The sequence below is a fragment of the Phaenicophaeus curvirostris genome, chromosome 3 (assembly GCF_032191515.1).
Source record: "Phaenicophaeus curvirostris isolate KB17595 chromosome 3, BPBGC_Pcur_1.0, whole genome shotgun sequence".
NCBI lineage: Eukaryota > Metazoa > Chordata > Aves > Cuculiformes > Cuculidae > Phaenicophaeus > Phaenicophaeus curvirostris.
The window spans coordinates 37,324,403-37,344,393 of record NC_091394.1 but is presented as its reverse complement, the minus strand read 5'-3'; the positions used below and the strand labels follow the sequence as shown (position 1 = coordinate 37,344,393).

Genomic DNA, 19,991 nt, shown 5'->3' with positions numbered 1-19,991 from the left:
ATAGGTTCTTCAGGATTGCCTTTGATTTTGACCTTGTCTGCAGAGTGCTTACAGCCCCTTCCATGTGTGCGTCACTGGCAAATTTTGCATGTTACTGATGGAAGTAGGTGGTAGAACTGAGGCAAAGATGTGTCCCTGCATAAAGTCACCTGGAATGCTCTCCCAGGATGGCAGTGAACTACGACAATGGTAACTTCTCTTGAGGATGACTTTATTTACTCTCTTGTGAAGCTAACTTTAGAGTAATTACGCCTAGGACATTTCTCGGGAGCTTGTATGGTGGAACATCATGTGGGACAGGGACTGGATCCCCACTGAAGCAGAGGTGCTTCTTTATCTTCTCAGCCAGGTGTCTGTCAGAAGATGATTAAATCCACTTGATGTGCTATTTCAGCAAAGCTATGGGCAAGTTTTTGGGGTTTTTTTAATCCTTTTTTTTTTTTTTTTAAACTTTATCTTGGTATCATTTGTGTGGTTACAAATCAACTGTTTGATGATTTGTCCAGAATTATTTTAGGATGTGAAGTTAGGTAGACTGTCTGCCTTCAACTTATTTCCAGAAGCCATGCTCTGTGTAATCTAAGTGCACTTAAGCTTACAGGAGTTGCCTTCCTAGCACTCTTGCTGAAATTGGTTATGTTACCTATCTGGTAAGTATTCAGTCAGTGGTTTTGGAGAAGGTTTATGCCAGAGAAGCACAAACACTTTAGCCAAACTGTTGCATTTGTTTTCCTTCATTGTGTAGTGGTTAATCTTTGTTGTTCTTTGTTGTCTTTGTATTTCTAAGGTATTTGTAAAATCTTTTCTGTTTCATTTTATAGCCCTTCCTAACTGAAGTTTCTGTAGCTCCTTTGCTTTTCTGATTTTACCGTGCATGCTTTTGCTCTTCCTCTTGCCCTTAGTCACATAACTGGGGTTCCACTTTTTACTGTGCTTCTTTTCTGATTTTCCAGTCATTAGAGAACTTTGTGAGCAGGCATAATGGCTTGTTCTTTATGCCTTTATCTCAGCTGGAATTGCTTTTGTTTGGGTTTTTTTGCAGGTGGTGTAGTTTTTTTGATTGTTGTCCTTTCTCTACTGTTGTCACATCTTAGAAATGAAAACTCATTTCATGATCACTGTCACCCAGATTACCTTCCCCTTCCAGTTCTCAATCAATTCTTCTCTATTAGACTCGATGAAATCTGTAATCGATGTTCCTGGCTATTTGTAAAGCCAGCGATGTTCAACGCTTGTTCTGACTGCTGCAGGCAAGAGGCGATGCCTCAGCAGCTCTCTAGCCATGTCTGCTCCATGGCATCAAAAAGTGCTTTAGAAGTCAAGCCCAGGCCTCCATTTCAAATGCAGAGTGCTGCCTAAATTCCAAGGGAAATGGGTAAATACATTTCTTTTAGTAAGTGTTTGCTTTCCAGGTGATATCACATGCGTCTTTGGAATGCTCAAGGTAAAAACTCATGCCATCAGTTATCTGGTGTTTCCTTCAATGTTTCTACCTTGGAAGCAAAGGAAGGACAAGAATATGAATGGGTTTTAAAAGGGTGCTATTCCCACTCCAGCTTCTGGAGCACAGAGGAGAAAATGCATGCAGTAAATGCATGTATACGCATATATGTGTGTGTGTATATGCAGAATCCCCAGGTTCCAGTTCCTCTTCCACAAGTCACTTTATGCAAGACCACTGCATGATCTTTTCCATATCTATTTGATCTCTGTTTTACAACATTTTATCCTTACGTTATCAGTGACTGCAATTCTTGCATTTATTTGAGAGAAGCTACTGTGCTTACTAACTTGGCAAGTATTTTCAAATCCCACAGGGCAGAATTCTATCTTTGCAGGAATAGTATTATTCACCTGAGTGCTGATGAGTGGTGGTTGTACTGTATGCTTTCACTTTGAGCACTTTTATCAATGTTCCTGATCTTTTGGATAAGTTTTTCTGCATTCACAGTAGTTAAAGGAGGTGAGAAGGCAATGTTTAAACTTGTTTAAATGCTGAAATTTGTTTGAGGTTTAAACTTGTACTTCATTTTCTTAGTAGTGGGGCTTAGCTTTGGCAGTGCTGAGCTGTCGCAATTCCCCTTGAAGCTGAGGGTTGCTTTTGGTGCTTAAGATGTCTTACAGTTAAAATATAAATTCTAGTTTCATAGCTGGGTCTAAATATCTAACAGAATGCAGTGAAGTCCAGCCGTTCTAAGTTGCAATGACACATTAGTGATTAATATTATGTAATGAAATGTGTGTCAGCAAAACTGCCCAGATATCAAACTTTTAAAAATGCATTGAACTACTTTATACTTCAGCAACATAATGCCTCCCAAGATTTAATATGTATGACAGACTGGATCCTTCATGGCTGTCCTGATCTGTTGGGTGCATAATAAATTAAATATATCTTTTTATATGTATGTGTGTATAGTCAGGAAGTTGCTTTGAATCTCAAGTGTGTGATGTTGTGAAGTGTACCCATTCCAGTTAGAGTAGATAGTATATGCTGGCCAGTTCATCTGCTAAGTAGTAATAAGCTGTGTGTGCGCTTAAGGGTAGTTGGGTGGGAGAGACATAGTGTCTGAGGGCCAGAAAAGGAGATAATGAAAGCATTAGTTTGTAAATCAGACTACCTGTGTTTTGTGATACCCTAAATGGCTTTCTGGTAGTCAAGGAAATGGCTAGTGCAAGAAAGGGACCTCACCCTTCTTAATGCCAGAGCCTTCGCCTTCGTCCCCTCCTAAAGGAAGATTAGCTTTCAGGGGGCTTTTTCATTTGATTTTTTAAAAATATCTGTTTTATTTCTCTATTATAAATGCCCAGTCCTTCTTCATGCCTGGGTGAAAACAATTATATGAAGATTGTATGAAGGGCCAGGAGTCAGAACTGCAGAATATGGTTGTCCCGCGACTGGGCCGTTGTGGCTGAGTGGTAACATTACTAATCTACTTCTCTGTTTTCTTTTTCCTTCCTTCTGCTCCTTCTGCAACACTACTGGCGTTGCAGGTTTCTAAAGTCAACGGGATCACTCGAATGTCATCTCCGAGTGCAAATGCAGCCAGTGCCAAAAAGATGAGAGAAGTCAGACCTTCACCGTCCAAAACTGTGAAGTACACTGCAACAGTGACAAAGGGAACTGTCACATACACCAAAGCCAAGAAAGAACTGGTCAAGGAAACCAAACTAAATCACCACAAACCCAGTTCACCTGTCAACCACACAATCTCAGGGAAAACAGAAAGTAGCAATGCAAAAACCCGCAAACAGGTGCTATCCCTTGGAGCATCCAAGTCTAACAATACCGCTGTTAATGGTGTAAAAGTCAATGGCAAGTTGAACCAAAAGACATGCACTAAGGAGGTGGGGAGACAGTTAAGGGAGGGGCTACGCAATTCAAAGAGGAGGCTGGAAGAGACGAATCACATAGACAAAACACAGTCGCCCACCAAGAGAATGAAAGGGGCCGTCAACTTGGCAGAAGTTGCCAGCAAAAAGACAGCTGTAGAAAAGCCTTTGCTGAATGGACACCTTAAAAAGGAAGTGCCAGAAAAGAGTTTGGAAAGAAATAGGCCGAAAAGAGCCACTGCTGGAAAGAGTACGCCAGGGAAACAAGCACATGGCAAAACTGAAAATGCCTCCTGTGAAAATCGTTCTACCTCTCAAGCGGAGTCCTTGCACAAGCCACAAGACTCAATGGGAAAGCACGAAAAGGGCAGTAGTAAGTCTGGGTGGGGGATGCTGGGGGAGATTCCCATCCTTAGGCCCTCCACCAAGGAATTCCATGACCCACTGATATACATTGAGTCGGTCCGAGCTCAGGTAGAGAAGTATGGGATGTGCAGGGTGATTCCTCCTCCAGACTGGAGACCTGAGTGCAAGCTAAATGATGAAATGCGGTTTGTGACACAGATTCAGCACATACACAAGCTAGGCAGGCGCTGGGGACCCAACGTGCAGCGGCTGGCCTGTATCAAGAAGCACCTCAAATCTCAGGGCATTACCATGGACGAACTCCCACTCATAGGTAAGGGCTGTGGTTTCATTGGCCTTTTGCCGCTGCTTGTTAGCAACCATATGCAACTTTATGCTCCGTTTGCCTTTATGCTTAACCAAACCCCTGTTCAATTAACACTGCAGAGCACTGGATCTCTCTCTTTATCCCCTGGTCAGGCTCCATGCAGGCAGGCTGTCGGAGAGCTTTCCAGGGAGATTTTGTATCACCACTTGCCTCCTGCCGGCATTTTATTTCATCCAGGGAAACAAATGCTACATGGGGTATTGGTCTCCAAATTTCAGGATATTCTCCTTTCTCTGCTGTTTATTTTTAAAGGTAGTTCAACTATGGGTACTGATGACCTCAGTTTAAGTGTTGCCTTACGATATTTTTTGGACCTTCCCAAAGATGTTTTCCAAACAGGTTGCTTGGGAACAATTTCCTCCCCCCACTTCATTTAAAGGCATTTAACCAAAGGGTAAAGAAAATATCTCGGAACTGACTTCTATTTGGGTACTCAGACACTTAAAATCACAAATTTGCAGTGACCTGCTGACATTTAACAACCATTAAGTGTCAAGAATAGGCAGTAAAATGTGGTTGATTGCAAAATGGAGGTTTCATTATTTCTCCCAGCAGGTGTCTGCCAGGGCTAATGCCTGAGTGAGAATCACTTATTTAACAGAATTCTTGGTTTATGGTCTGCTGTCAAATATGACACATGACAAAAATGTGACAATAGTTTGTAAAAACATGACAACAGCAGCATACAAATGAACTATTGAATGAGCCACCTCCATCTCCACTGCCTTTGCAGCCATGACACCGTAACAAACTTGCATTTTTGATTTTTGTTAGCCCTTCTCTTTGTTTTTGAAGTGTTGTGAGTCAGAGCTCACAGGACCTGCATGTTGCAACTTGAGGCTAGTGTTTTGCCTTTGAGGCATTATCCGATCAGAGGCAGCTATCAAAGCTAGCTGGATTAAAGGACACGCTTTTCTGTTTAAACTGTTCGCAACGCTTTCCCCCTCCTGTTTTCGAACTTTTTTTTATACCACATATGGTAAGTGAGTGAAAATGCATAAAAGCACACAAAGAGATTGCAGAGTTTATCGTGAACCAATGCAGGGCACAAGGGAGAAGTGACAGAATTTAAGGAGGAGGAATGAGGGTTAGTGCTCTGTTGCAATAGCTGTGCAAAAACCTTCAAGAAAATCTGAAAATTAAAATCACTCAAGCAGCAATAAGTGAACATTTTGTATGCCTAATGTATGCAATGGTTGTATGCTAATAGAGAAGAATAATGAATTAAATTTACATTGGCGAGAGAGAAGAAAATGTGCAAGACAGCTCGATTAATGCTTCTGGAACAATGTTAACTTTTTAATGAAATACCTTAACTCAGCATTAAGGTGGCATTACTGTTAATTATTTGTATTATTTAAGCACCTAAGAGCCTCATTAATAAGCAAAGATTCTATTCTGTTGGGTGCCATATAACCAGAGCAAACAGTGGTCTCTTAGAAAATTTGCATCCTATGTATCCTTTCTGCAGTTAATTTCCTACCTGTCTTGTGGTTAAAAACAAAATGGATAGAAGAAGCTGAAAACATCATACAGTGTACAAATGTGAAGAATCTATTGGTTCCAGAAGGAAAGATATAAACTAAGCTGTGACGATAAATGCACACTTATTTGAGTAGACATACATACACGTTCCTCCTTTCAGGGCCAAGTCACGTTTCCATTGAAGTAAGTGGGAGTTTTGCCAATGACTCATGTAGTGCCAGTATTTGGTATTAAGTGCATACCTGAAGATTTTAAATTTTTTTTTTAGATGAGTTTGCTCACTAGGCGATTTAAAAATATTCCTAACTTAGTGAAATTGAGACAATTAAAAAAAAGTCAGATGCTAATTCTGCATAACATGTGCCAGGTCTCCTATTTAAGGGATTTTGCTAAAGGCCCTTTATAAATGGGGTTAAAACTACCTTTTTCTTTTCTTCTTTTTTTTTTTTCTTTTCAGGGGAAGTTTAAGTAACTTGCTTAGTACCATCCTGGAAAACATCAGCCTTAGATATAAATGTTTCCAAAATTTATGACTGTGTGAAATGAAATTGTATTATAATTGAGACCGTTTTGTAAACCCTACCTGGAGCTGGCCATGTGGAGCTTCTGCCAGATACGCAAGGCTCTGGATGAATGATGTGCTACTTGAGTTCTAATATTGTGGAGTGATTATAAGTGATCACTGCATGATGTGGGAGAATATTGCATTTCTTAAATAACCCATAAACAGTTTTGAAACTAGGACCTTAATCTGGGCTGAGTGTGTGCTGTTTGTCCCACTGGAGAACACATATAGCATTAAGCCTGGACCACACTCCTTTCGAAATTGGGAGTGTGTTACTCATGTCTATCTATTGGGATGGAAAGCCATCTTAAATTATGCCTTCAGCTTGTTTGTGAACTTTGCATATAAAACACTAGACCAAAAAAGTAACAGCCTGTAATAGAGGCCAGCTTGAAAGTTATTTTATGGGGAAGATTAAAGAGGAAAGAAATAAAACCTTTGGGTTTTTTGGTGTTGGCCTTTTCTCAGTTTCAAGACATCGCCATTTTGTCCCAGAAAATAAAAATTGCTTAATTGGATAAATCTACTGCCCCACAGCCATGCCTCCACCCTTGTCACATACTCCTCAAAACTTTACAATGTATTTGGCTGCAGCCCAAACCCTTTCCCTTCTTTTTCCACCTTTGCCCAGCGCTGTGCAGGCACCGTTAGCGAGAATCCTCTGGCGACGCTCTGCCTCTATTGCAACTGTTTTTATCTCAAAATATTGCACCTATATTTACACTACTGAGTCTCTCTCCATGCTGGATTGGCACAAGTGGTGGGCAGAGGGAAAAAAAGAAAACTGAGCTCACATATGAAGCATCTGAGATGCAGCACTGGGTAGTTTAAAGAAAGGAATGCGGCTTGTACTAGCAAGTGAGATGATAGGACCGGCCTTTAAGATGCTGTAGCTTTGCATCCAGCAGTAAAATGTTTACCACAGCGCTGCTTCTTGCACTTCTCTGTTGTGTAATGGATTTTCTAAGTGCTCTGAAATGGCTATGGCTTCTTGATTTTTTTTTTGCTTTTCTCAAAGAAAAAAGGGGAAGGAAGGACAATGTGGCATCAGTGATGTTGACGCGAGTTTTGCATTATTTCTCTTTTTTCCCTTCATTGGTTCCCTGTTGAATTGTAGGTGGTCTTTGGTCCATTTCTTCACTCTTTCTACTGATGATTTATTTCTGTGCTTTGAGAATATTTATGGTTATGTCTTATTGTTCCTCGTCTATTTGGCTACTTTTTATGCTGCAGTTTGTATGATTCTCCATTTTTATTTTTTGTCTGGGGTGTGAAATGTGCTAGTCATCTTAAAATATATCAAAGCATAATGGAGTTTAAAATGTGAATGACCTTGGACTGGAAGAATAACATCTGGAACTTTTTTATACAGTTGCTGGCACCAATCCCAAACACCCTCTGCCTCCCTTAGTTTTTTTTTCACTTGTAGTGAAGTTAATGATGGTTACTATGCTCCTATTAAATGCTAACTGTATTCAGTGTTGTGCAGATATTAGATAATCCACATTTCACCTCCAGAAAGGATGGATACTTGTCTTTTTGATTGCCAGTACCCATCTTGACACTTGTTTTGCTTCTTCCTGGAATAAACCAGACATGGAGTGGTGGCAGGCGAGGAGAGGATGGGAGTTTGTGAGCTTTTAAAGAGCTGACAACTCTCATCTCCCTGGGTGCTGGGTAATGACCAGGAGAAAGAAGTGTGTCAGAAGATAGCTGGGGTTGTTCTGAGAAGAGAAGGGAATGAAATTTGAGGAAAGCATGTTTAAGCGTAGGAAAGGCTATTGCAAATATCAAAATATGATCTGCTGAATGAATTCAGCTAGCAAAGCGGTGGTGCACACCTGTCTTTAGCAGGAGGTGTATAAGCAGGAAAGATCCTGTTTTGGTGCCCAGGTGACTGGAGCTGTACCAGTGTCCTGTGTGTGCCCAGCCTGGTAGCGTGATTGACACAAGCCACCTGCTGCTTTCCTAACCTGCTCCTGTGTTTCCCTTTCCTCTTCTCTGCTGCCTGGCACACATGGACCCCAGGAGGCTGCGAGCTCGACCTGGCCTGCTTCGTCCAGCTGATCAATGAGATGGGGGGGATGCAGCAAGTGACTGACCTCAAGAAATGGAACAAGCTGGCAGACATGCTGCGCATCCCCAAAACTGCACAGGACAGGCTGGCCAAGCTGCAAGAAGCCTACTGCCAGTACTTGCTCTCCTACGACTCCCTCTCCCCTGAGGAGCACAAGAAACTGGAGAAGGAGGTCTTGCTGGAAAAGGAAATCTTGGAGAAGAGGAAAGGACCTTTGGAGGGACATTCGGAGAATGCCTACAAGTTCCATTCCTTGCCCCGGTTTGAGCCCAAAAATGGACTCATCAATGGCGTGGTTCACAAAAATGGCTTCCGCAACAAATTAAAAGAGGTCGACGTCCCACTGAAGACTGGCAGGCGGCGGCTCTTCGCTCAGGAAAAGGAGACCACGAAGGATGATGAGGAGGAAGAGGAGGAGGAAGTTCTAAGCGACTTACACAAGTGTATATACAAGGTAACGAGATGGGCTCTGCCAGTTTTGTTTTGCAGAACTGATGATGCTGATGCCTGGGTGGCATCCAGGTGCAAACCCACCTGGCTGGGGGCAGCCAATGGGCTGCAGTGCCACCCCAGGGCAGCAGTGCAGCCAGCAGCTACTGCAGCGAGATGGGCTGATGGGTTTATCCTGATCTGCCTGCCTCTCGCCGGATGTCTGGAAAAGCTGGAAAGCATTATTGTCATAACAAGATGCACTGGGCTCGGCCCTTTCATCCCTCTGTGAGAGGTTCCTTGAATAGCTTTGCCCAATTATCTTTGGCAGACACAGGTTTTATTTTTATTTTCCAGTGACATTTAAAGTCATGTTATGCTTTCTCATTCCTGCTTCTTGCAAGTCTCATGTTGAGTGAAGTGGTGCTCCACATCAAAACTAACATCACTAGAAATACTACTACATTTAGCAAGGGCAAATTGAAATGCAAACAATGTTTTCATCCATGGTGCCAGATTTTGCTCAGCACTAGCAGTCACATGGATGCTTAGTCCTCCACATTTCAAGTACATCCATTTACGAAGGAACGCTGGCTATTTCACTGTGTTTTACTTGGCAGTCTCTTACTCTGGAGCAGGACTTGGCACTGCAACTCACAGCGCAGTTCTGAGTTGCGTTGAATTGTGTAGCTGTGCTCTGAGAGAAATACAGCATTGAGCGTGTGTGTCCAGTAAAGAAAGGAATACGCCGTTCTTCCCCTTCCAATCTCTCTTCCATCACCAGGAAAGGAAGCCATATAGCCCAGAGTGGCTTATTGTTAAGCTATTTAGGGACTGCATGTGCTCATGACTTCAGATTTAAAAGCTTACTTTGCGTTTCTTTTGCAGCCTGTAGTGATTTGTCAGCCCAAAAATTCTTTTACTCGGGGAATTGAGCCTCAGTCCCACCTTTGAAAAGCAATCTCTTTGCCATGCTGCTGTTGTAGGGAAGCTTATCTAATGACAGCAGCATTTGTGAAGTGGCATTTTTTGTGCTTAATATCCTGTGCTTAATGATGTTAAATGAAAAAAATGGATATAACCTTCCCTGACTGCTATATGAATAACCTCAAACTTAGCAGGGAAATGCTTCCATCTTCTTTTCCAGTGCAAGTCCCAAGTTCAGAAGGTACAAAGCAACTCCAGAGAAGAGCAACCAAGCTGGTGAAGGGGCTGGAGAACAGGCCTTATGAGGAGCAGCTGAGAGAGCTGGGGTTGCTTAGCCTTGATAAGAGGAGGCTGAGGGGAGACCTCATTGCTCTCTCCAACTCCCTGAAAGGAGGTTTTGGAGAGGAGGGAGCTGGCCTCTTCTTCCAAGTGTCAGGGGACAGGACAAGAGGAAATGGCCTCAAGCTCCGCCAGGGGAGGTTTAGGCTTGACATTAGGAAAAAATTTTTCACAGAAAGGGTCATTGGGCACTAGAACAGGCTGCCCAGGGAGGTGATTGAGTCACCTTCCCTGGAGGTGTTTAAGGGACGGGTGGACAAGGTGCTAAGGGGCATGGTTTAGTGTTAGATAGGAATGGTTGGACTCGATGTGATTCTCTTCCAACCTGGTTATTCTATGATTCTATGAACTCGAAAAGCAAGTCTGGGATTTGTGAGAAGTGTCCTGATCAGACTTAGAAAATAAAATGCAAGCAAGGAAAACCCAGCTAGTATAAGCAGCCTGAGTCTGCTGAGTCCTGTGCCTTTGCCCCAAAAGGCTGAGAGCTCCCAGATTGCTGCTGCAGCTGCTGCCCCAAAAGCTTTGGCAGTAGTGACAGTATCAGACCCCATTTGAGTCTGACTTTACCCAGTAGAAATACTTCTGTTCTGAGCAGAGAAGCTGTTAAGAGATAAACATCGCTGGGCCTGCAGGCTGATGTTCTCTCTACCTATCAAAGCAGCTGCGGTACACGGAGATGCTCAGGCAGTGCCTCAGATTGTGCACCGTGGTGCTGGCAGCTTCCCAGACACTGGGGCTTCCCATTTGAATCCCATCCCATGTTCAGCTGCAGTGCAGAGACTGGGGACTGCTCTCACAGGTGATGTGCCAGGGAGAAAGTGGGGGCAAGCAAATTTGTGGTCGGTTTCTGGAGAGATCCATGCTGTGGAGCACTGTGCAGGATGCTCGGTCAGTCTGAGCACAGAGAAGTGCATAGCTTCGTTTTCATAGCACTTAGGGGAAAGCCCTGTAGAAGGACTGACGCATGAGAACTGGTTCAGTCACTTAGAGCAAGCCTCAAGACATAGAAATAAGAAATTATGCAACAATCCTGATGTAACTGAGAAACCCACAAGACTTGTGAAAGGACTGTAGTTCGTCACTAGGCTTTTTAATAAGACTGAGGTGAGGTGGTGCTGGCTTACAGATTTAAGCAGAGGGTACATCATAATGTTTTATGAAACAAGCCTTTTAATCCTGCATTCTTGTTTTTCTTCAGTGATGGTATCTATGAATGTCTATTTTGAGGGGAGAATATTCTTTACCTGTTGACACATTTCTGAGAAAATCCAGAATTTGTTTAAGAGAACATGTCTTTAAGTTACAGTTTCCACAGACGGTGGGATTGTAATGGTTCCTTTCTAAAGCACATTCCTAATTCTAATTGAAAATAAAAAACACATACAAAAGCTTCCCCAAAACCCCAACCCACCCTTTTGATAAATGGCCAGCCAGGTAACTAGATAGAGGGCTGGAGTAGAACGTCATCATTATTTAGCTGTGGTCCAGTTTAGACCATAAAGTCTATGCTCCAGACCATGAAGAGGCCATACATTTAAGATTTCATGCAGTAATTTCTGCAGTCAGTAGGTGCTTGAACTGGTACCCATTTTTAGAAAGAGACATCTAGTCTTCCAGGAGCATTTACCACCATATTGCATGTCAAGGTTAGAGCAAATCTCCTTTGTGTTTGGCTGACTTTGTGCCAGGGCTCCCACATTATTTTCACTGTTACTTCTTTCCAGCCTGTAAGGCCTGCTGTGCTTTTAAGTGTGTGCCGCAGGATGCTGTTCTTGCTTTCTTTACTCCCAAATGTGTGTCTTTTCTACCTGGCTAATAAAATATCATTCTTTGTAAGTATGTGAAGTAAACTGCTGCCATCAAAGAAGGATCTGCTGCAAGATTCTCATTCTTCGTTCTCCAGTTTTAGGTCTGAAAAGAATTAAAAGAATCTGTGTTGGAGTTCACTGAAAACAGCATTTGTTTCCATACAGAACAAACTGAAGGCTTCTTAGGCCTGTTAGAGGGATACAGAGAAGAGATCACCAGTGCAAGTTTTGCAAGCTTTCACATGAAACTGTCCAAATCCCATGCTGAGCTCTCTTCAGTTGGGGTTTGGCATTTCTGCACTGCTTAACAGGAGGTCCCTCCTTCCTGCCTGTGACTGTGAAATCTCTGTTTTCTGCTTATATTTATGGTTGCTTTAATGCTTTTAACACTGGTAGCATTGCAGTGGTCCTACTCTCTGCCTGCCCTTCAGCCTTGGTGGTGGTGGTCGTGGTGGCGTTCTGGGCTGGCTCTTGCAGCCAGTGCAGAGGCCGTGGAGAAGAATCAGGAGAGAGGAACTAGGAAATTTTGTTCCTTAAACCTTCCTCTGTTGTTGCAGCAACAGAGACCCTTCTCAGTGGCTTGAAACTCCTAGGACAGTTGTTGAACTGTTGAGATATTTTTGAGGGTGTTGAAAAGCAATTCAGCAATTCTTTTTGTGTTCTGGTTAAAATGCTCCTTTATGGCATTTTAAATTATTTTCTGATTTGGTGTTAGAAAATTTTATGCAGTCCCTCAGATTAAAAAACAGCAACGGCACAACAAAAACTGGACAACAAAACCTCCTCAACTGTTTAATTTGTGTTACAACTTTTAGGAGACTAAAACGATACCAAATTCTTGATAGGAAGAAGGAATGGGTATATTCAGTTTTAAGGGTCTAAACTGTTCAGTTTTTCCAGTTTTGTTTTTCTTGCTTGTTTTGAATCTGAAAATGTAAAGACACCTTTAATCTTGGAAGATGAGTCCTTATTTGTATTCTCTGTAAGATGAGAAGATGAGACAAGTAACTGAAACAAGGAGGCTGCTGCAGAGTGTGTTGGTTTGTGAGCAGAGAAGTCTATGCTTGTGTGACGACTGTTGGTGTGGGCCCTGCATTTTATGAGAGGTTTTGTTGTAAAAGGCTGCCTCAATAAACGATTCAGAAGGGCATTAAAAGATGAAGGAAATTACTTATTGTATTGCAGAACATCCAATTCTGAAGTTTATGGGAATCAGAGGGCCCCAGGCCCTGGGCATCTCACAAACTTTTTTTGTTACAGCTAATTATGCTGCATTCAATTAAAAAAGTGACAATGTTACAACCATGGGAGCATGGCAAAGTGATAGACTTGGCCTCTGGGGGAAAAAGCTGTTTGTATAGTTGTTTCTAGTTTACACTTGGGCATAGTTTTTAAATAAATTAAGCACGAGCAAAGGCTGAGGTGGTTTGGCAGATTTGTTTCATAATTGAAAAACTAGAAAGGTAATAGTCCGAGTAATAAAATGTTCATTTGCATGGAGTTTTTAAGTCTGTGGTTGCTCAGATGGGCAACCAGTAGACATGATGGGAATTGGAGGAAGGAGCAGTAGATCTGGCAAGGGGACACATTTGCAGAGGGATGCTAAATCTCTGCCCACAGCAAAGCCCACAAGCCAGCATGGACACAGCAGCTGATGTGACACTTACCAGCTCTCACAGCTCACAGCATCCCAGGATATTTCTTCTGCCCTGGAGTGGAGAAGGCGATGGGATTGGCCCTGTCTGGGCATAGCACTATGACTGAAAGGAGCTAGCAGGTTTGCTTGTTCCTGCCTTCAGATCCTTCAGAGGATGCTTCCTAGAGCATCTGGTGTTGTAGGTGTGTGTGCAAAAGCAGGAGTCCAAAAATGTAGGTATCAGTCAAGCAGAAAACCAAGTCAGATCCCCTTCTTGTGCTTCTCCTGCAGCAGTGCCAAGAAAGAGTGCACACATTTGGCAATTGTACTGTGTTTTGCTTTTCTCAGCCTTGTAATAACAGATCCTGATTCCTTGCATTTGAACTGCTTTTATTGAATTGAGCATAACTAGCTTTTGTAAGCAGGTGATTATAGTAATCTTGGTAAACTCTACTCTCTGTGACCTCTTTCTATTGCGTACAATACCAGTTTGATTCTGAATGTTTTCGTGAATTTCCTAAGTCTTTTTCACCTGTTTCTCTGTATGTAAAGAGTGTAGCCACATGGTCCTTTGATCATGTATTGGATTTGATTGTAAAATACAGATAGAATTGCCTATTGTGTCCTTTTGCAGCCTGTCACAGAAAGCTGAGCCATGTACATGCTCTGTATTTATCAAACACAGAGCGTCGTGCTGAACAAAGCAACATACGCGGCCTTCTGAGAACACTGACTTGGCCATTTTGATGGTTGGTTTGATGATTTGATGTGGTTAAATTTCTGTATATTTTGAGGTACTTTCCCTCAGACAAGAAATGAGCTTTAGGACCCCCGTGTGTTCTAGAGACATTGTCCTGTTTCCCCTGACATGATCTGGGATTGAGCTTGTAAGGTAAAGAGTGAGGCTGGGGAATGGAGGCATATTTTATTTTCACTTAATTTTGTTTTCTTTTTCCACAGGGTAGGTCTGTTTCTTTAACGACTTTCTACCGAACAGCAAGAAATATCATGAACATGTGCTTCACAAAGGAGCCTACAGTAGCTGAAGTAGAGGTGAGGCTAAAACAAGGATCGTAAAAGTTTTTATTTCAGGGGACTGAGTCTGGGGATTCAGTATAGCTGATGTTCAGGCATTACCGTAAGCAGTTTAAGCCTGTCTAGTGTGGGAGAAAAATAAATGGTTAGGTAGATATGGTACTGATTCTTCATTTTAAATTTTTTGAACATTTTTAATTGAGGTGTTGATGAACTGAGGGAGAGAAAGAAGTCTTAATCTTTCATGTCCTGAAGCACAGGAGCCAAGAGTATCTAAATTCTTTCTTATCAATTCATTGTTACTTTCAAGTACCTATATTCTTATTTTTAAGTAATGTTTTATGTTGAATTACATTAAGGTCGTGAAAGCCCTGTAGATTTCTGGGGTTTATATTTTAATAAGAGGTACCTGGTTTGGTGAATTAAAAATGCATTGCCACTTTTTCTTACCACAGCAAGAATATTGGCGGATAGTGGAACAGAAAGATTGCCATGTAGCAGTGCATTGTGGAAAAGTAGACACCAACACCCATGGGAGTGGCTTTCCCGTGGGAAAATCTGAACCATTTTCAAGGTAAGATCACCAGATCCACCTGCTTTGTCAACTCATGCCAGCTGCCCCGATGTGCTGAGTGGAGGTTGGGGCGTGAGGCTGGCAGGGCAGCTTGGCACTGGGCATGTTGGTACCAGAACACGCACTGACACATGTCTGCCTCTGTCACCTCTTCAATAGGCATGGGTGGAACCTCACAGTCCTTCCTAATAATACAGGATCCATCCTGCGACATCTTGGTGCTGTGCCTGGTAAGCAAGTCTCTTTTCGATGTTTCCAGCAGGTGTAAGTGTCCACTAAATGTGGTGGCGTAGTTAACAAAGTCTTCTCCCTCTTCCTGGCCCCTCTGTTTGTCGACCGACCTTGCAGTTGTATGTAGTGAGTGACATTTAAAGGAATGAAGGCAGGTGTGCAGATAAAGAATTAGTGAATAATTGAGACCATATACAGGGGGAACCTGTTATACTTGCAGTATGCCTTTCTGTTGTTGGTAGTATGTTGATACTCTTGTTTTGTGTCAGGGTGGTGAAGGACAGAACCATGCAACTTACTTAACTTGCAAACCTAGTCTGTAGCGCTGGGCAGAGCAGCATGCAAGTCTTCTAAATGAATTGTTACAAGTGCTCCAGCTACATATGTACCATTGCAATTGACTGGTAGAAACATTAGCTGAAAGCATAATTCAGTCTCCTGTGCAGGTGTTGAGCCTGAACAAACCAGCTGGGAAACAGGATACCTTTTTGCAAGTACGTGTATATTTGACAGCATGAAGCAACCTCCTCTGATCAATGGAAGTGAGCTTGAATTATGAGTAGTAGTAAATTCTCTAAAGAATAAACATTTTTTACTGCTACTAGAAAATAAATATGTTCAGGAGCACTGTAACTGACCGGTAGATATTTTATTAGTGGAAAATGCTGAATTTGTTAAATTATTCTCTGTGAATTATTCACTCTGGTAGGGAGACTTAAAACTTAGGGGTCAGCTTGCCGGTAGAACGAGATTTTTAACTGAAATGTCCTCTCAAACTGTCTTTTAATTAGAAACTAAAGTTATTCAGTCTTTCAATCTCTTCGTTTTAGGAGTGACAATTCCTTGGCTAAATATTGGCATGGTCTTTTCTACCTCATGCTGGTCTCGAGACCAAAATCACCTTCCATACATTGACTACTTACACACTGGTGCTGATTGCATTTGGTAAGTCTTCCTGTGTTTTGTTTTCTTCATGTTCACTGCAGTGGCTGCCCGTAGACTGATGTTAACAGCAGCTTGTGAAGTACCTTTAGTACGAATGAGTCTCACCTAGAAGGTCAAGCATGTGTGATTACAGTTTTAATGGGAAAATATAGTATAAACTTAAGCGATCAAATACCCTTTCCTGGAATAAAAGTTTCGCTTTATTTTCCCTGCTCTATCCTGAGATATTTAGCGATATTTCTGCTTGATGTAGGGTTTAATCTGTGGAAACTTTTCATGACATGGAAGCCAAATGACAGCTAGTCAAGGTAGGCTTTTGTTAGGCTGACAGAGAGACACTTGTCAAGCCAGCTCCATATTGTCACTTGTAAAATGACTGAATCCATAGTTTGAGTAAATAGGCACCACTTTCCTGTTTTATGCAAAATGTCTTGAACTTGTCTGCTGGGCCCCTTGTTAGGTCCCTCTGCCTTTTCCGTCATATGAATTTTTTTCATTATCGTGTGATCATAATTGTGAACACGATTACACGCATTGTTCTTGTGTCTTACTGTGAACATTACCAGCTAGCTGCTAGATACATTTTATATTTTCTAGACACTCATGCAAATAGACTTAGCTTATCAATGGGTTTGAACATGGTGAATCCATACATACACCTTCAGATGTTCAGTTAGATTGCAATGGAAGTACAGCAGCTGCTGATACATCACATACCTTTCTGCCAGTTTCCTGTCATGCTGGTGTTGCTGTGCAAAAGGATCATTGGTGAGAACAATGAGCGATACGCAGTGTAACCATATTTCATTATCAGAGAAAATGCAATAAATTGAGGAGAAAAGTTGTTTAAATGGTGCCCCTCTGCAAAGATGAGAAGCTGGTTCCCTTACAGCAGTTCCTCTTTTGAACCCTGAGCTATGAAAGCTTTTGCCCGCCTTAGTGTGACAGGGGAAGGCCTGCAGGACACCCTTTGCATCCAGGAGTGGTGGCCTTGGCAATGTCGATGGCATTTCATTCACCTGCAAAGTGTTTAGTTCAGCCCTTAGTTTTACTGCCGTATTTCTCAGCTGGTGCTGATGTCAGCAGTGCTGACCCAGCTGACACTGGGAAAGCACGTGGCCCAGAAACAAGGATTTGAAATCTTGGAGGAAATCATTAAAGCAGGAGCTCCTTTCTGTATACTTGAAGTTGGAAAACTATGTGTAATGATACCAGAGGATAAAGGTAAACACTGAATTATGCTGAAGACATGGGAGTGTTCTGTCACTTTCTGTCATGGGCATTTCATGCCTCTTCCCACTCTTCTCTGAATCGGGAATCTGTAATATTTTATAATAATATACTGTTGGAACAACATGCTAAGCAAGCTATGTTGTCCTTCAACCTTCGGTGAGTCTGTTTCTCTCTATGACATTCATCTAGTCTTAAATGACAGCAAATTCCAAACAGAAGGTATTCAAGAATCTTGTAACTAGGGTCTGAGGCCACTTTTTGTACTGTGTGTGTCAAAACATGTGCCTTTGGGATTGGGAAGACTTGAATGCAGCCAGTCAGAGTTTCAGGAAAGGCTACTCCTGTTTTTCCAAGCCAAGAAGAATAAACCCAGAGAAGCCATGTGCTTTTTCTCGATGAGCTTACTTATACCACATAAGTACATAACTTCAAGTACTTATGATGATTGCCTTGATGAAACGTGGATATGAAGCAGGAATAACACAAGAAGAAAGAACTAAAACTCCTTTGCCTGCAAAAGCTATTCTTCTGCGAGGCTGCCAGGCTTAAGTGTCAAGCTAATATGCAATATTAAGTCATTACAACTTTTAATTTTGCAGTCAAGTACCCAACTTTATGGAGGACAATATTAATTTAATAACTCCACATCTGATGTGCTCTCTGGAGTAGCCCTGACAGCATTGCATTCAGTGTCTGCCTCAGTGGTAACAAAGCAGGTGACCAGGCGCCAAGCCTCTTCTCTGTCTTGCTAAGTCCACTCGACATCCAGAGTTCTTCTCTTCCAAGGACAAATCCCTGTGGTGCTAAAATCAGTGGTACTTCATTTACCTGTAGGTTGCTTAGGTCACCGTCTAATCTCTCAAATTTACCACCTGAAGAGGAAACACAGGAGAACTCAATTTTTATGCAGGGCAGAGGTCAGTGACCTAACCTTTTTACTCAGAAAGGATCCTCAGTGCCCATTAAAAGATGTTCTGCCTGAGACACTCAGACATCTGTGCTAGCTACGCACTTTCCATTTCTATAGGTACACAAAGAATTGCTAGTGAGTGAAACTGCAGTATGTGCCTCAGTCCTACCAGTAGTCCGATAGTCCCATGCCATTCTGTGTTTCCCCTCCTCTACATGCATCATTCCTGTGCTTTTCCTGAGCCCGTCTTGTAAGGGACTGCCTCCCTCAGCCTTTTCAGCTGTTACGGATAGATTTATATTTCTAGAAGAAAAGAGTGAGCTCTGCCATGTTCTGGATTTGAATCTAAAATATTCTCATCACCATTTAAGGTGATATAACTAGGGTAATACTCTACACACATGCAGCTGTTACTGTTAGCAATGTTGGTAGCGTGAAATATTTAATACACAGCATATAATTAAAATAGCTCTTGGGGCTTGATCCATATGAAGATGAGATTTTTCCACTTCGTGTCTCTATAACTCTAGGATTTCTTAGCAAGCTCATAATTGCTGTCAATATGTCTGTAAGGAGTTACTCTGTGTACCTTGGCAACCAGCTCCTTAGAGCCCTTATTGTGGCTGCAGTTAGCTGTTTGAGTAGATTTTGTCATCTTTTCTGATTCTCGACTTGAAGATCAACAAAGTCATCATCAAGATAGTGAACAGTAAAGAGGTGTTCAGGTCATAGGAAGTACAGCCTCTTATAGACCAGTTAAGCAGGATAACTCTGTATGATGCATCTGGGGTTAATATTAGTGCATATTGTAAGCAAGTAGCCTAACAGGCCAGCATTACGCTTTATGAAGTTGGTGGAGGAAGCTGGATGGATGGTAATGGCATGCCCATGGCAGGAAGGTTGGAACTGGATGATCTTTAAGATCCCTTCCAACCCAAACCATTCTATGATTCTGTGTCAAGAAAACTGCATCCTTTCCCCCAAATCTTTCCAGATTCTTTCTCTTCTCTTGTTGCTACGTTTGGAAAAATGTGTGTGTGTGTGTGTCTGGCATGGGCTCCAGATGGAGGTCTCATCATTAAAATGAACTGAAATAGTCATGATAAATCTAGAGAAAGCAATGTCAGGGATAAAGCCCAGCATGGCAGCAACTCAAGTCTAGGAATCTAGTATTTCCCAGCAAGCTATACTGCTTAGTTCACAGTCGTCAGGTACCAACTACCAGATCGTGAGAACAGTTATCTCCCGGTTGGACAAAAACCATTGCCTTTCTGGCAGGATGCAAGCAAGTGTAGTGGTGGGTTGTCACCATATTGTCTCCCTACATCCTGCAAAACAGCAGTTCTCTAGATTTGTGCAGCTAAGACCTGAGATTCCTACATTATTTCTTGTCGCTTCTGCATAGGGAATACTGCTAGCAGTGAGCACAGAGAGGACAGCTGCTTCCTTGGCTTCTGAGAGAAAGGAGGATGTACAACTCGGGATATATGCCCTACAGAGCTTTAAATCTCTTGCTACTTTGTCTGCTCCTAGTCAGGTCTTTCTTTCATTGCTAGTGAGAGGAAGGATGAGGGATTTGTTTAGTAAGCAAGGCAAGAATGTCTTAGGCTACTTTGTGTGCCAACTGGGAAAGTGATTTGTGGTTTCTTGATTGCCATGAACAGAAAATGCTAGTAAGTAAAAAGATCCTTCAGTTAATGCACAGGTAATAAATAAAACCAGTTATGATAA

The 19,991-nt window shown here is 42.2% G+C and overlaps 1 protein-coding gene across 2 annotated transcripts in view; it reads left to right on the top strand.

The window, feature by feature from the left end:
* The window catches only part of JARID2 (jumonji and AT-rich interaction domain containing 2), a 224,286-nt gene that overhangs the window by 190,251 nt on the left and 14,044 nt on the right, over window positions 1-19,991 (top strand). The window contains exons 7-12 of one of the 2 annotated variants that reach the window (XM_069853704.1): window positions 2,995-3,706; window positions 8,145-8,647; window positions 14,293-14,385; window positions 14,823-14,941; window positions 15,101-15,171; window positions 16,003-16,117. In XM_069853704.1, the coding sequence (XP_069709805.1) occupies window positions 2,995-3,706; window positions 8,145-8,647; window positions 14,293-14,385; window positions 14,823-14,941; window positions 15,101-15,171; window positions 16,003-16,117 (1,613 nt within the window). Of the gene's footprint in view, window positions 1-2,994; window positions 4,013-8,144; window positions 8,648-14,292; window positions 14,386-14,822; window positions 14,942-15,100; window positions 15,172-16,002; window positions 16,118-19,991 lie in introns of both variants that reach the window. The other variant, XM_069853703.1, reaches the window with a different exon arrangement.